Source organism: Coccinella septempunctata, chromosome 4, assembly GCF_907165205.1.
Source record: "Coccinella septempunctata chromosome 4, icCocSept1.1, whole genome shotgun sequence".
NCBI lineage: Eukaryota > Metazoa > Arthropoda > Insecta > Coleoptera > Coccinellidae > Coccinella > Coccinella septempunctata.
Window position 1 is genome coordinate 29,031,876 of NC_058192.1, and position 16,046 is coordinate 29,047,921.

General features: G+C 39.0%; 2 protein-coding genes across 3 annotated transcripts in view; one reads left to right on the plus strand and one right to left on the minus strand.

Annotated features, from left to right (window-relative positions):
• The window catches only part of LOC123311881 (filamin-C), a 190,048-nt gene extending 187,245 nt beyond the window's left edge, over positions 1–2,803 (plus strand). For both annotated transcript variants that reach the window (XM_044895996.1, XM_044895997.1), the window contains 2 exons: positions 1,388–1,567; positions 2,448–2,803. In XM_044895996.1, the coding sequence (XP_044751931.1) occupies positions 1,388–1,567; positions 2,448–2,579 (312 nt within the window). In that variant the 3' untranslated portion in view covers positions 2,580–2,803. The remainder of the gene's footprint in view (positions 1–1,387; positions 1,568–2,447) is intronic.
• A 3,181-nt stretch (positions 2,804–5,984) lies between these two features.
• Positions 5,985–15,151, minus strand: LOC123311635. The gene is made up of 5 exons (XM_044895699.1): positions 15,013–15,151; positions 14,150–14,947; positions 9,329–9,475; positions 6,726–7,664; positions 5,985–5,992 (listed from the first exon to the last, which is right to left on the minus strand). The coding sequence occupies exons 1-5, from the start codon at positions 15,149–15,151 to the stop codon at positions 5,985–5,987; spliced, it is 2,031 nt and encodes a 676-aa protein (XP_044751634.1).
• Positions 15,152–16,046: the final 895 nt, after the last annotated feature.

Here is a 16,046-nt window from a genome sequence, read left to right on the forward strand (position 1 = left end):
GTAAAACAAATTCACACCTTACAAAAGACCTTACAAAGAAAGTGTTGTATTTATATGAACTTGGGTACCTTTTATTTGACAATCATTATCTTTATCAATATTAATGCTAATTCAACAACAAAAAGTTGGTACTCTTTGATAATATCATAATCCTTGACACTGACTGACAGGACAATAAAGTTAGGTTAATGAAATGACAACGATCATCGGCAACCGGCCAACTAATGAAATGGCTTTATTGGACTAGGATGAACTTGCACCAAAATAAAAAACTGAAATAGCTCTAGATATAAAAACTTAAGTGCCCCTTACATAAGATTCTGTTAAGTCACAGTCGTGCAACTGCTACTTAGTTAAGTACTCTTTTTAAGGGGGATTGTTGCAAACGGGCCTTAATGATAAAAATACCACAACTCAAATTCAAATAGTGGGTTTAAATGTCTAATTTTTCATTACTCTCTTATTAAGATTGAAGATTTTTGGCCGTTGGATTTTACTAAAAATTTTTGACTTATTTCTGAAGCAGATTTTTCACTTAAATGAGACCAAATTTCTTCAGTTACCTCCTATTGGCGAATCAACCATTCTACTGTTTATTGGTTGCTAAATTGAAAACAGTAGAATCTTTTTCAGTTTGGCATAATTTGAAAGTACCCGTAACTGCCGAATCATACAATATAGAGCCTAAATAGCAAGGCTGTAGCAGTTTAGTTGTTAAAAATAAATCCAGTATATTGCAACTCCTGGATGGTCGGAAATTCCTGTTGGCTCTTCTGCGAGCTGAGAAAAATAACATATTATTGCGAAAGTTTCGGACTGCCTTCCAGCCTCGTTGGTCTTTCCCACTGACGAACAACATTGTTGCCAACACCAAAGGTTATAGAGTCTAACCATTGAGTATTGAGGATTGAATACTCAAATGTCTAACTGCACAATCTCTGGTCAACACGACAGGGCTGTTATTCTCGAGCATTCGCAATATATGATCGTACGCATCGGAAAACGTTGTGATGTTTTTAACAGCAAATAGCAGAGTTTTCCAGAGTTTCACCAAAGCATAGATTGCTCTCATATGAGCTAAACACAATGCTTTGGTGAAACTCTGGAAAACTCTGCTATTTGCTGTTAAAAATATCACAACGATGCGTACGATCGCATATATTGCGAATGCTCGAGAATAGCAGCCCAGATAGCCAACTTGGTTGACCAGAATCATGTTGTTCGTCTGTGGGCCGCTACCGTGACAGGTGACCATGGTCACTGGGCTGTTAGAGCTCGGTCTCCTTTTGTGGTCGCTAGCAACCGAATGCTACCTCAAGAAACATATTTCAATCACCAGTCGTGAGAAAGACTAAATATCTAATTTTTATTTTTTTCTGATGCAAAGGTAAGAGTTTATGGCCCTGGAATAGAGCATGGTGTTCTAGCTACTTTCCAATCAAGATTTATCTGTGATACGAGAGGAGCAGGTGCAGGACAACTCACGGTTAGGGTAAGAGGACCGAAAGGAGCATTCAGAGTAGAAATGCAACGAGAAAGCCAAAAGGACAGAACCATACTTTGTAAGGTAAATAAACTAATATTCAACAGAACAACGTATTGTTCCAACTTAGAGGGCCCATTAGAAGTTTCTGGAGAACAGAAGCTATTTGAAATTTTGATATTTTTCGAACAGGAACGTTAGATATATATTCTTTATAAATGATGAAGCGTCAAAATTGTCTCATTTCGAGATTTTTATGATTTTTAATGTTTTGGAAGTTTTACTGAATCCCAATAGATAAAGATGCAATAAATCAACAACTGTCAATTCCGTTCTCAAAAACCATGCGCTTTCGATTATATTTGTATAATCGAAAGCGCATTAAAATTCACTATGGTGAATTTTAATTTTTTTCACCCCTTAGGATTCAATATAGGTAGGTGGAATTCTGAATTACTTTCTGTTCGAACTGTTTCAATGATATAAACAATATGGGAATATGATTGATGCATAGACAGAATTATGTAAACTAATCTTCAGAATTCAGAATATACGTTAATGTTCCAAATTTTGTGCCGAAAATCATAGAGTAAATTCCAAGTTAGATTTATTCGGTCGCTACTTGATGGAAGTTCATTTAGAATTAAGTGAAATTAAACGACAACTTCCAAAAAATATTTTGATAATTTTACAAGCTACACTGTAGCTTCACCAGGTTGTTACAAAAGTTATTTTCCTATCAAGTGCGGTAAGTGCTACTTGCCTGCACGAGTGAAAAATTGAATAATTTCCGTCACAAGACGATTTTAAAGGAATCTCCGAGCGAGCCTTGCAATCTTGCAAATACGCTCATTACGAAAAATAATGCTTTTACAAACTGGTTGCACAAATAACTATTGCAGTTGTCCTTTCAGTTCCCTTCTCTTACAATATGAGCGTTTGTGAATCTTTTTAATTTTTCCAGTTCGATCCTACAGAACCAGGAGATTACAGGGTGGAGGTCAAATGGGCTGGCGAGCTGGTTCCTGGGTCTCCTTTTCACGTTATGATATTCGACACACAGGAAGAACTGCGGAGGTATATAAATTCTTTATAGTAATGAAATGCAGATATTTTATTATTTTAACTTATTTATTTTTGTCCATGTAAGTACTTACTTGAATATTTTATCCTGTTTGTATATAGATATACTGAATTTGTTAACTTGAGTTTGATAAATATGTTGATGACTATGTTCATAAACTCATTATTGGTTCAATCTTATATACCTAACTGTAAAAATTATTTTTTGAATAATAAAACAATTTATTTCTATGTTTATTGTGGCCTTTCATAAAAAATTGTTGCATAACAGAATAATTACAATTCACATAATTCTTGAATCGCCTCAAATATAATTTGACGAAATTGTGTTTGAATAATATATATTTGGTTATTGGGTATAGGTGACCGAAATTCAGTGAACTACTCTTTATTTCTATTCATCAATGACAACGTTTCGGCTATTGGTTTTAGCCATTCTCAAGTCTATAAAGAAATTACTGAAATTCGCACAGTCTGTTATCCTATTCATTGAATCCATTTCTCGTTTTATAAAATTTTTTTCTGCTATTTCTCTTTTGTTCTTTATTTTTTCTTTATATAGAATGCTAGTCCTCTCAAAATCCATTGCGTGGCCTAGTTTCAAAACATGTTCGGCTAAAGCGGTACTTTCTGCCTTATTCGTCTTAGGATTAGTCGTACTCTTATGTGCGGAAATTCTGTTTTTCAACTTTTGTTTTGTCGTTCCAATGTATTCAAGATCACAGGTTTTACAGGGAATTGAATAAACTAGATTTGACTGATCCCATTTTTCCGTTTTGTCTTTAATCTTTGTGTAAATAGTATTCAGCTTGTTTTCATTATTAAAAACGACTGTATAGCCATATTTTTTCATGATGTTCCTAATTTTTTCTCCAGCGCCCTTTATGTATGGTAGTACTAACATTTTTGTCAAATCTATTTCTTTTTTTGTTTTCTGTTCGGTGTTGTAATAAAGGAAAATGCCATTCTTCACTATTTTTTCTATAAGTTTCTTAGGGAAGCCATATTCAAGTAGTACCCGCTTCACCAAGGCCAATTTTTCTTCTCTATGTTGTAACGTGGTTACCTCGGAGAAAACTTATCCCGAGCGCCAGCTATTCTTTTCACTAGGAAGAATAGCTACCAGAGTAGCTGCTAGTCGGAGACAGAGTTCGCTGTTATCTAGGGTGGTAGCGATAACGAAGTAGTCAAAATCAAATTATGTACTAGTTTATTCACACCTTCGGAAACTGATTATACGTACAAGGGAGACATGTGTAGGTATGAAATATGAGCGAATCTATCAGCAAACATACATTCGGGAAATGCTATATGGTCACGGGCACTTTATAAAGTTTATACTGGGTGCAGTGAAAAATCAAAGGTTGTTCAATAAAATGCGCCAACCAGAACCGACTAAATGAATACTAAGGATGACCTCGCGAAGTGAAATGACTTGCTATACGGTATCGGGTTGTAATTAATTGTGTTTCTCCAATGAAAAGGAACACAACCAGGGCGGATCTATTCGAGACTTTTATCCGCTACCCCAAGGGCTATAACGCTCCATGACTGATAGCGAAGAAAAGGTCTATCTTTAGCGCTACGGGATTTCACTGACGACGAGCGGTATCTCTCATTCTCTACCCCAAGGGCTTACGCGCCATGACTGATAGAAAAGAAGAGATTTCGGATTCAACAATTATGACGCGGAACGCGGACAGGGGAGTTTACGGGACTTTCCCTTCAGTACCCCAAGGGCTTACGCGCCATGACTGATAGCGAAGGGAAAAGTCAGACTCGCGAAACAGGGTAAAGTACGATAAAATAAAACAGAAAGCGATACAGTAAAGCAGTGTCAAAGAAGTATCCGGTGTAGGTCTAATTAAGAAACTGAACGGTAAGACGGGGACCTACCTCCTTTATTTCAGGCACTCGCGGAAAAGAAAAAAAAACTAAAAATTAATTTCAAATGGCACTAACTTCGTAACACAAAATTTATTCTATAAATTTGTTGAACGGTTTGTCAGGCACGCAATCAAAGTCGAATCGCAGAAAAAGTACGGAGCGTAAACTAACTAAAGAGACTGAAGTAACAGAGAATCAAAAGTCAAAAAAGTGAAAGAGTCGAAATAGAAGTGACCGTCGCGGGGGAAAAATCTGCTTTTATAGGCAAATCCCCCCACACGTTAAAAATCTGAAAATTCCAGAATGCGACAAGAATGAAAAACGTCGTCAGCTCCGATTTATCGCATATCAACATATGAAAAACGTCGAAATCTTCAACAGCATGCAAGAAAAACAACGTTAAACACAGATAAACGGTTTTTTACATTTACTCTGCCTATCGGAATGAATGTACTGAATATTTGAGAATTAAATATTTTCAAAGGCGGAAATATGAAAACGAAAGGAATGTACTAAAATGAACTCCAATTTTCCTCAGAAAACTGGGATTCATTAAAATGTATAGGTGAAGTAAGTTTTATTGCTCTATCACTGAGTCCTATAGCCACTGTTTCCTTTTGTTTTTTGGGGTGACATGAAGAATAATGAAGGTACCTTCGGGACCAGGTGGGCTTTTGGTACCAACTTGTGAAATTGTGAACTTTATGTTCGTATGAAAACCGTTGAAGAATTCCAAAAATTCGTTTTCTTTTCCTTCTTGTACAGATAAAACAATGTCATCCATATATCTTTTATAGAAACCAACATCTATCATCAACAACTTTCTTATTTCTCCCTCAACATATTCCATCACTAAGTCAGCTATAGACGTTGCTATTGGGTTACCCATAGCAATTCCATCCTTTTGTTTGTACCATTTTCCTTTATATGAGAAGTAAGTATTTTCAAGGCAAAATTTTACCCCAGCCAAGAATTCGTCTTTGTTAAGAGATGTATGATTTTTTATAACCTCCCATTTGTTTGATACTACAAAAACAGCCAAATCCACCGGAATGTTCGTATAAAGTGATACTACATCTAAGGACATGAGAACATGATCAGTAGGTATTTTTATTTTTCTTATATACTCAACAAACTCCCAAGAATCCTTGACGTGGGAATCCGTTTTCCCGACTATGTTCTGCAGGATATTATTTAGAAAACACCCCATGTTATAAGATGGGGATGTCATGCTAGCCACAATGGGCCTCAGGTGTCTCCCCTCCTTATGGATCTTCGGAAGTCCATATATTTTAGGGCAAACAGATGTATAGCACATTAATTTATTATAATCCTGTAGTGTTATCAAATTTTTTGATTTCCAATCTTTAATGATTTTATTGTTCTTTTCCTGTAGAGAATTTGTGGGGTCTTTATTGATTTCTTCATATATGTTCTGATCATTCAGTAGCTCTGCCATCTTATTATTTATTTATTTATTTACATTATAACTAGGATTGAGGTAAAACCTATAAATCCAAAAAATATAAATCTACAATTCTGTAACAAACAATCGTGAGAGAAGAATTCTAACTTATAAAACAACACAAAATAAGAGCAAAATGCGCATTTCATCCAACCTGTTTTTGAAGGCGTTCACCGAGGCAGCCTCCACAACTGTAGTCGGCAGACGATTCCATTGATTGAACACTCTGTTGAAAAGGATCCTCTGTCTAATCGATCGATGTTTTGAATGGTTCCTTCTGTAGCTTGAAGCGATGACCTCTCAAACTATTAGTGTTAAGGCGATACATGTTTTCGAGTTCCTCCCCAAAGTGGCCATGTACAGCCCGAAATGTGAAAATGAGATCACCCCTTGCCCGACGCTCTGCAAAACTGGACAGACCAAATATAAGGAGGCGATCCTCATAGGACGGTCGCTGATATGAGTATGGCAGGCGTGTGGTCCAACGTTGAAAGGATTCCAGTAAATTTTCATCGTATTTGGTCGACGGCCACCACACCTGTCCAGCATACTCCATAATGGGGCGAATATATGTTCTATATAAGAACTTCCAAGTCGGAATACTGGAGTTCCTGAAGGTCTTAGCCAACAAGTACCCGACCTGCCTCGCTTTCCCCGCAACTGCTGCCACATGGTATGACCAGCACAAATCCGAATCCACAACAACTCCCAGATCAACATGGCGAGTCACTGACTCCAGTCTACAACTGTCGATCCAATAGGACAATTTTGGATTATTTTTGCCTATGTGAAGTACACAACACTTACTGACATTCAGTGGCAACATCCAGGCAAGGCACCATTCCATGAGGATATCAAGGTCCCTCTGAAGGAGATCACCCTGTAGAAGAGGAAAGCCGTAGAGTTTAGTATCGTCAGCAAATGTAGAGATGAAGGACCGAATAAGTGGAGGCAAATCAGAAACATATAAAACAAAGAGGATGGGTCCCAACACTGATCCTTGCGGAACACCCGATGTAACCGGTTTCTCAGTAGTGGAATAAGCACCACCCACACGTACACGAAACCTGCAATTGCAGAGAAAAGACTTGAGCCAGCGCAACAGTCCTCCTCTAACACCCGGATGCTCCAACTTGGCGAGGAGACGTCTGTGAGGCACCTTATCGAACGCCCTAGAAAAATCCAAGTATATCACGTCAACAGGTGATCCAGAGTCCAAGGCCTTAGTCCATTCGGCAACGCACGAGAGGAGGTTCGTTGTTGTGGAGCGTTTTGGTACGAATCCGTGCTGAGATTTTGGGATCAACTCGTTATCCAAGCAGAATTGTTGCAAGTGGTCGCTTATGATCCTCTCCAGAACCTTAGAAACAGCAGAAAGTATACTTATGGGGCGATAGTTAGAGGGATCTAGTTTATCACCCTTTTTAAATATGGGAGTTATGGACGCATTGAGCCAGTCGGATGGAATACAGGATGAGTTGACAGATCTCGAGAACAGAATCTTCAAGGGAGGAGCGAAGGCTTCAGCACATTGTTTAAGCAGACGAGTGGTGATCCCATCAATACCCGGCGCGGTATCCACTCTCAAATCCAATAGATACTTGATTATTTGTTGGGTAATCACGACGTCTGGTATGTCTGCAGCGATGCGGTCCACATTAGGAGTGGGAATAGAATCCATCGGCTCCACAGTGAAATTAGAAGCGAAGGTTTCGGATAAGACGTTAGCAGACTCCAGGCCCGGATCTACGATTTTTTCTGACCAGGGCAAAAATTCATGATGGCGCCCCCCCCCCCCCCCTAAGTTTCTTAGGAAACATATCATTGCATATTCGTCATCGCGATTTCAACCCGAGTTATTTTTTTCACAAATTCAAGGTCGTTGATTACGAATATGCAATTAGATTTTTCCTTAAATGAGTACTTTAGAAAAAAAATCACTCTCATTTTTTTCCCATTGTTCCATTAAAAGTTATATTTTTCCCAAAGTACTCATCTTAGGAAAAATCTAATTGCTTATTCGTAATCTTCGACCACGAATTAGTAGAAAAAATGACTCAGGTTGAAATCGTTCGAAAAATAAAAAAGTTTGTGTTCACAAGAATGTCGTTTGCAACCCTCGCTCACCTATCGTTTTTACCCGCGCTTTACGAACGAAATTATTCCGAACGAAAATTAATATTTTCAGCGACATATATCGACCCGGTTCATTTTACTTATTAATTCGAGGTCGTAGATCACGAATATGCAATTTGATTTTTTGTAGGATCAGTATTTTGAGAAATAAATAAAAATTTCGAAGAAATTGGTCAACTTTGAGGAGGTGTAGCAGCCAGAAAAAAAGCACTAGTCATATGCTGATTCTTTTGTGATAGATTGGTTCTTTGCGAATAGAAAAAACCACACTTCATTCATCTACCGCTAACAAATTAGATTTTATATAATTTTTCCGCGAAGGTCCAAAATTTCCGATTTTCCATCGACCATTACTTGAAAACTTAATTTTTAAAAAATATCTGTTTGCATATTCGTGTTCTGCGCACTCGTATTAGTGTACAGTACGAATTTGGTTTCGATCGGAGATCAAAAATATTTTTCAAAAAATTCATACAGTATGGAAAATTTGAAAAATTTTCGATCTCTGCCATTTCCACCAATATTGGAGTATTTACTAAATCGAGGGCGTAGATTACGAATATGCGAACAGAATTTTGCTGAAAGGATTAGTTTTTAAGTTATGGTCCATAAAATATCGGAAATTTTGGCCCTCAGTTCCAGATGAAATGAGGATGAGTCGGTAATTCCCCAGGCAAAGAAATTACTGGCTCTATGCTTGCGACACATAGTAGACATATCCTATCTTTTAACCTATTTCACCCAAGTGTGGCGATCATTCCTAGAGATGACTGAATAATACATATGTATACATACAGTTAATTGATCCCTCATTGATTTTGAAGATTTTTGGCATAGTGATGGTTTATCATGTTTCCATTCTACAGTTTCGATTTTAGCACTAGGAAATTAATTTTTTCCGAGAAACTATAAAAAAATTTTAACCTCTGGTTGATTTTGGCGCCCCCTTAAGCTGACGCCCGGGGCAAGCGCCCCGCTTGCCCCCCCCCCTAGATCCGGGCCTGGCAGACTCGATGTAAGTCCACACAATTTCCCTGATTGCTCCCTTACAGTGGGAATACCAACTTTTGAGTTGATTGAGGATCTCACATACTTGAATAGTCTCTTTTTATTCCCAGAATTGACCAGTTTTTCTTCGTAAGAGGATTTCGCTTGATGAATAATCTTCGAAACGAAGTTTGAGAAAGATCGATGATTCTCATAATTCTCTACTGATCTGTTTCGAATGTATTTTCTCCACAAAGATTTCTTCTGTCTGACGAGGTGTAGAATACGCTCATTGATCCACGGTTTTAATGGGTGTGTTCGGACAATCCTTATCTGCTCGTTAGCTGAAACAGTCACTCGTGTTTTGTTCAGAAATATGCTCCAAATCGTATCGATGTCTGAATCGCTCATGATGTTAGACCAGTCGATAGAATTTTTTTTTTTTTTTGTGTAGCAGGGGGAAAATCTGCAAACAGACGAACAGTGTGGGGATTCTCACTCTCTGAGCTCGAGACCCACTAAAAACCCTTAACTGCTTCTTCATAGGTTCCGGGCATTTTGCCTATTAACCAGTTGACTCTTATGGTTTCTGGACTCTCACACGATCATAGTCGTGTTGATAGTTGTATGCTGCCTATAGCTTTTATAGGTTAAGCTCTTCTTTGGTTACATTTAAATCCTTAACTGATCTCTCGGTCTTCGGTGGTAGGTTCTTGACCTTCTAGCTTCTTCTGTTGGATCGTAGTCGACTAATCTTCGTAGTTCCTCATTTGGATGTTGTTTGGCTTTGTCGAATATCCTTTCCGCCTTTCTCTTCATAAATTCTGTAACTGGTTCCCATTCCAAGTCCTTGTAGATTTGTTTGTTCCTAACAAACCAGGGTACGTCCATCGCCATTCTAAGGAGTTTATTCTCAGTGGCCTGTATTCTCTTGATGTGGGTCTTGGCTGCGAAGCCCCATGCCGCCGATCCATATGTGAGTTGTGGTCGCGCAATAGTTTTAATCATCGTCAACTTGATGTTCTTATTCATATGACTTCTTCTGCCTATGAGTGGATAAAGTTTACTCATTGCGGCTTTTGTTTTATCAACAGCACATTTGATGTGGTTTTTCCATGTAAGTCCTCTGTCAAGCGTCACTCCTAGGTATGTTGCTTCATTTTTCCATTCAACCTCTTGTCCATCAACTTCAAGGTTTTCTTCCATCCTCAATCTTCTCTTTTGCAGTAATATTGCTTGAGTCTTTCTTCCATTGATTTGGATTTTCCATTTGATGCACCATTTGAGTAATTCATCTATGGCTTCCTGCAGTCTCCGGTGTATGATCTCTGGGCGTCGATGTCTGAACGCTATTCCTGTGTCATCTGCGTACAAGGTGAGCATATTTCTAGCATTCTTCGGGATATCATAAACGTATATTACGTAAAGCAGAGGTCCAAGTACCGATCCTTGAGGCACTCCCGCTTCCAATTGTCTGGTTCGAGAGGTTGCTCCATCTATCTTCACATAAAAGTTTCTATTCCTCAGATAGTTCCTTATAATCTTGCATAGCTTGGTCGAATATCCTGCTTTTTTCATCTTGTAGATAAGGCCTTCGTGCCATACTCTATCAAAAGCTCTCTCGATATCCATCAGAACTAATCCTGTGGCCTGTTTTGATCTGCATTCCTTCGGTGACGTATTCTATGAGCCGTAGTAATTGGAGTTCAGTCGAATGTTCTCGTCGAAATCCAAATTGTTCGGATGGAATTATCTTCAACATTTCTGTTTCCTCATTCAGCCTTTTAGCGATAACCCTCTCGACAATTTTTCCTAGTGCTGATAGTAGGCTGATTGGTCTATAATTTTGAGGAAATTTCCGTTCCTTTCCAGGCTTGTTGAAAACTATCATTTCTGCAGTTTTCCATCTCTTTGGGTAGTATTCGGTCCTCATCACTCCGTTTGTTATATTCGTCAAGGCTGCTATTCCTTTTCTAGGCAATTTCTTCAACATATAATTCGTTATCCTATCTTCTCCCGGCGCTTTCCTGTTTTTCAATTTCATTATGATCTCTTTGATTTCTGTTGGTGAAGCCGGCTTTGGAATGGTTTCGGTTTCCGGTGGTTCCATCATCAGTTCTTCGTTTGCCTCCACTTCTTCTTCTAGATCTTCATTGTCATCATCATTTCTGTAATTTATTCTGGCTTCTCTCTCAATTGAGTCGGCCAGTGCTTCGGCTTTCTCAAGTCTCGTATATACCATTCCGTTTGCTCCATGCAGTGGAGGTATAACTGTTCGTTCTCGTCGTAAGCGTTTTTGCATTTTCCAAGCCGAGTGATCTATTGTATTCAGTTCTCTTAATCTCTGGTGCCATCTGCTATTACGCAGTTCTGTTAAAGCATTTTTCAATATCTGGCTATGCTTATTCAGTTTCTTCTTGTCTTCTTCTCTTTTTGTTGTTCTGTAGATTTTTCTGAGTCTTCTGTTCTTTTTTATAAGTTCCTTTATATCCCTTGGCGTATCTCCGTGTGAATGTTTCGGAATTGGTTTCCTTATTCTCTTGGTGCTTTCTTCATAGGCTTCTTTTATTTGATTTTCCAATTTTTCAACTGCTTCATCTAATTCATCCCGGGTGTTTATTTGGGGAATTTCCGTGATTTTCTCCTGAAGTAAATTCTTATATTTCTCCCATAGTCTGTGCGATCCTTGGTTTGTGTCTCTTCTTCGTTTCTTGGGACATGTCCCACTATGAATTCTATGGGATTGTGGTCTGAAGTTCCGTCTTCTATTGTATCAATGCTGATTTCTTCAGTGATGTCTTTCATTACGACAATGTCCAGTACATCAGGTAGTCCATTTACTCTTGGTATGTAGGTCGGTATATCAGGTCCTATTACAACTGCATCAAGTTTTTCAGCATAAATCTTCAGTCTTCTCCCGTTGGTATTTTCCACTCTACTATTCCATTCCTGCGATTTGCAGTTAAGATCACCAATTATGATTTTAGGGTGTCTTCCTTCTAGTAGCATTTTTAGATCCTCTTCCAGCATGTCCTTATCCGGTGATTTATAAGTTGAAATAATCTTCACTTGTCCTCGATTAGTATTCACAATAATCGATATTGCTTCTACTTCTTGTCCATTGAATATGTGGTCGAAATGGTGATCCATATTCCTTCTAGCCAGTATAGCAACGCCACCTGTGCTGTTAGGTCTATCATTTCTGTAGATATCGTAATTGGGAAATGCTATCCGAACGTTGGCGTTAAGTCTTGTTTCTTGGAGAGCTATGACATCCGGTCTCTTCTCTTCAATCAGTTCTTCGAATTCTGATCTGCGGGCTCTCAATCCTTCGACGTTCCAAGAGACAATTATGAGATTGTTCTTTATCGTCGTATCAGCCATTAAATATTCTTAATAATTTGCTGCATCTTCTTCTCAATCTCTTTCTCCAGATTGTGCATCATCGTGCTGAGGAGGTTTTTCGTGAACTTATCTAGTTCCTCAGTGATTCCAGAAATTCCTTTCCTGGTTTCGGCTTTTTTGACGGTTTTTGACTTTTCCTTCTTTTTCTCTGGATTCTCCGTGTCTTTGACCACTTTGGTTGCAGTTTCCTGGGGTTTCTTCACTTCCGAAGAGTTTTGGGATGGCCTCGGTGTATTTTGTGTTGGCCTCGAGCTGGTCTGGTTCGATCTTGGCGATCTCTTGGTCTTTTTAGTGACCAATTTCCATTCGCTACATCCCTTGTAGCTGGCTGGATGTCCTTGCTCTCCGCAGAGAACACAAGAGGCATTTCGCTCCTCGTTCTCCCTGGTAAGCGTACACTCCTTGGAGCTGTGATTACCGGAGCATTTCACGCACCTCCATGGAAAAGTGCACTTACTTTGGTCATGTCCATATCGCTGACAGCGGTAACATTGTCCAGGCCCAATCGTCCTTCTCTTAGGTTCAACAACACAGTTCATGTTGTAGAGCCTTTTCACCTCGAAGATACCCTTATTCTGGGTTTTAACCAGCAATAAGGGCATCGGCTGTTTTGTTTTATTTGAGGTCATCCTTATGACCTCAGCATCGACGATCCCTTGATCCTTGAGGTCGTCAAGGATCGTCGGGATATCTGCATCCAGCGGTAGGTATCTCACTACCGCGTATATTTTCTTTTCTTCCTCCCGTTGAAGAGTGTAAAACTCCCTATTTATTTTATGTAGGAAGTCCGTCATCCTTCTATGATCATCGGCGCTTTGTGGGACGATTCTTATACCGTCCTTTACTGTCGTCGCTCTTTGGTATTTAATACCGTTTCGCATTAACGCGTTCGAAATTGAAGTCCATTCGGACGTACCTCTCAGGGTAACTGGGGGGATTTTTTCTTTTCTCTCCACTGGAGTGGTTTTCTCTTGGGCTGGGGTTTCCAAGACTCTTTTCTTGTTTGTATCTTCATTTGACGAGGAGCTATCCTTCCTCACTCTTTTGGCGGGTGGGGAAATTTTGGTTTGAGGGGTTTTGACCACCTCCATCTTCTGTTTTTGAACCGGTAAGTTCACTTCTTGGACATTTTTCAAAATAATGTTCTTCTTGAGTGCTTTGGAGTAACTTTCCTTATTTCCCTCCTGCAACTCGAGCCTCTCCCTGAGATTTTTAATCTCAGCAACTAAGCTAGATACGCATCTATCTAACTCATTCACCTTCAAATTCGCTTTCAAACTTGCGTTCTCCTCTCTCAAAATATCGTGTTCGGACACGACATTAGCGATTTCTGGCGCGTCTTCTTCCATTACGGAATCGCAGTCCGAATGGTCAGACATTTTAGAATCTAATTAATAATTACTTTGCTACTCAAAGAAATTGAAAATAAAATTTTTCAAGACAAAAGAAAAATGTATCTCATGCATAAAAACAAAACGGCTCATCAAAAATTCTCTACGCTATGAGAAAAATCAGAAAGAAAGATACGAAAAATAAGCTCACCTGATGTTTTCTGCAGTACCAACGAGAAAAAAATCCCTGGACACTTAGGATGAACACCAACTTTGAAAATTTTAACGAATTAAAATTCTGATAACAAATATAGAACCTACAAAAACTCCACAGACGGAATCAAATATTCCGTAGCTTTGTTGCGATAGAATTGAGATGGGAAGAAACCCCATCGTAGTCGATAAATCTCAAAGTTTTCTCCTCCCTGAGATCACAGGAAGAAACGAGCATCTGAATTTCAGTTGTCAATACCAAGTGGTCAGATTTCCCCAAAGGTGGCAGATAATTTATTTCTGAGATGATATTTGGATCAGAAACTATAAAGAGATCAAGAAGTGAAGGAGTCTGACCGGATCTGTACCTAGTTGGTTGAGTCACGACTTGTTGGCAACCGGAACCGTGAACGAAGTCGGCATAAGGCAAGGAGGGCGAGTTCTGAGATGGCATCGCTGTAAGCGTCCAATCGACATCTGGACAATTAAAGTCACCAGTGATTAGAATATTCTGATATTTCTCCGAAGTTGTTGTAAGAAATCGCGCACACTCTGTATCAGACAAGCACGGATAGGGTCGATATATACATCCAATAAAGAGAGAGGAGTGTTGGTTGGAAATAACCATGAACAAATTATCTATACTCGGCCAATCGTTTTGTTGGATATTAATTTTGAAACAATTAGTGATTTCTTCAGTGAGATATATGCATACTCCGTGATGACCAATAGTTTCCGTACTGTCGGCTCGATACAAAGAATACCCTGGTATAGAAATGACAGAGTCACTTATTGATGGCCTCAACCAAGTCTCTGAGATGAAAATTATGTATGGCTTGTGTATTTGGACGTAGATGAGAAGTTCACTATATTTAGAGGATATTGATTGCGCGTTTGTGTAAAGAACTGGCCAGATGCAGAGGTTATTCAGTTTTTTGAGTCGTGAGCACCAGAAGGCTGTCGTGGGCAAGCGACAATCGTAGGTTCATGATTAACATATTTGATAGTCAGATCCTTCTCACCTCGGTTCTGTCGGTCTTTGAGCTCCTGCCTGATTGTACGTAAAGAAGCTAACTGGGACTTGGTTTTGTCGTCCTGGATGATTATTTCTCGGAATTCTGGATGGCCACGGAGAGAATTTTTGTTGCGTAGGAGGCTCATGACAATGTCAGGGTTTGAGAAGGTTAATTTCATCCATCTAGGCCTTGAGGTATTTTTTGATCGTAATCTGACAACACTCATTAGCGAGTGGCTGGACGACTTGCGTATGTGTTCGACAATGGTAGATGCTGTTTTTCGGTCGTCTGTTTCACATCTACCCTCTGGAGCGTTGATGATTATGATATTGTAGGATCTCTTTACTCGATCCAAAATTTCAGGGGTTGAATCCACAGCAACATTCACAGAAGAACTGGCCCGGGCAAACGATGACTCAAGGTTAATCATTGTGCTCTTCATGGATGAAAGATTTTCAGAAAGCGACTGTTGACAAGTTCGCAACTCACAGATCTCCGTCTCGCAAGAATGAATCGCAGAATCATGATCAGCCAGAGTTCTGGAGTGCTCAGCGATCGCTTCGGAACAGCTGGACAATTGAACGTCATCCTGACGTTTTTCAATGCGTTCCATGCTAGATGTTAGATTACGCATTTGTTCCATCAATATCTCAAAATGTTTTACTGTCAACACTGTATCTTGAGATATTAATCTTGATGTATGTAGGTATTAGTGTAAGAAAATTCTCCGATTCACATATCTACCTCTCACATCCATTAGCTTCGATAACATCTTCAACTGTACTCATACTTCAGGACCATACTGTTCTCTTACAGCGTCATAAAAACCCATGTTCATATTCTTGACTAGGTTTTGAACCTTTGTTTGAATAATATATATTTGGTTATTGGGTATAGGTGACCGAAATTCAGTAAACTACTCTTTATTTCTATTCATCAAAGACAACGTTTCGGCTATTGTTTTTAGCCATTCTCAAGTGTAAAAAGAAATTACTCTACTTTAGATATTACAATAAAAATTATACAATAAACAACTTAAT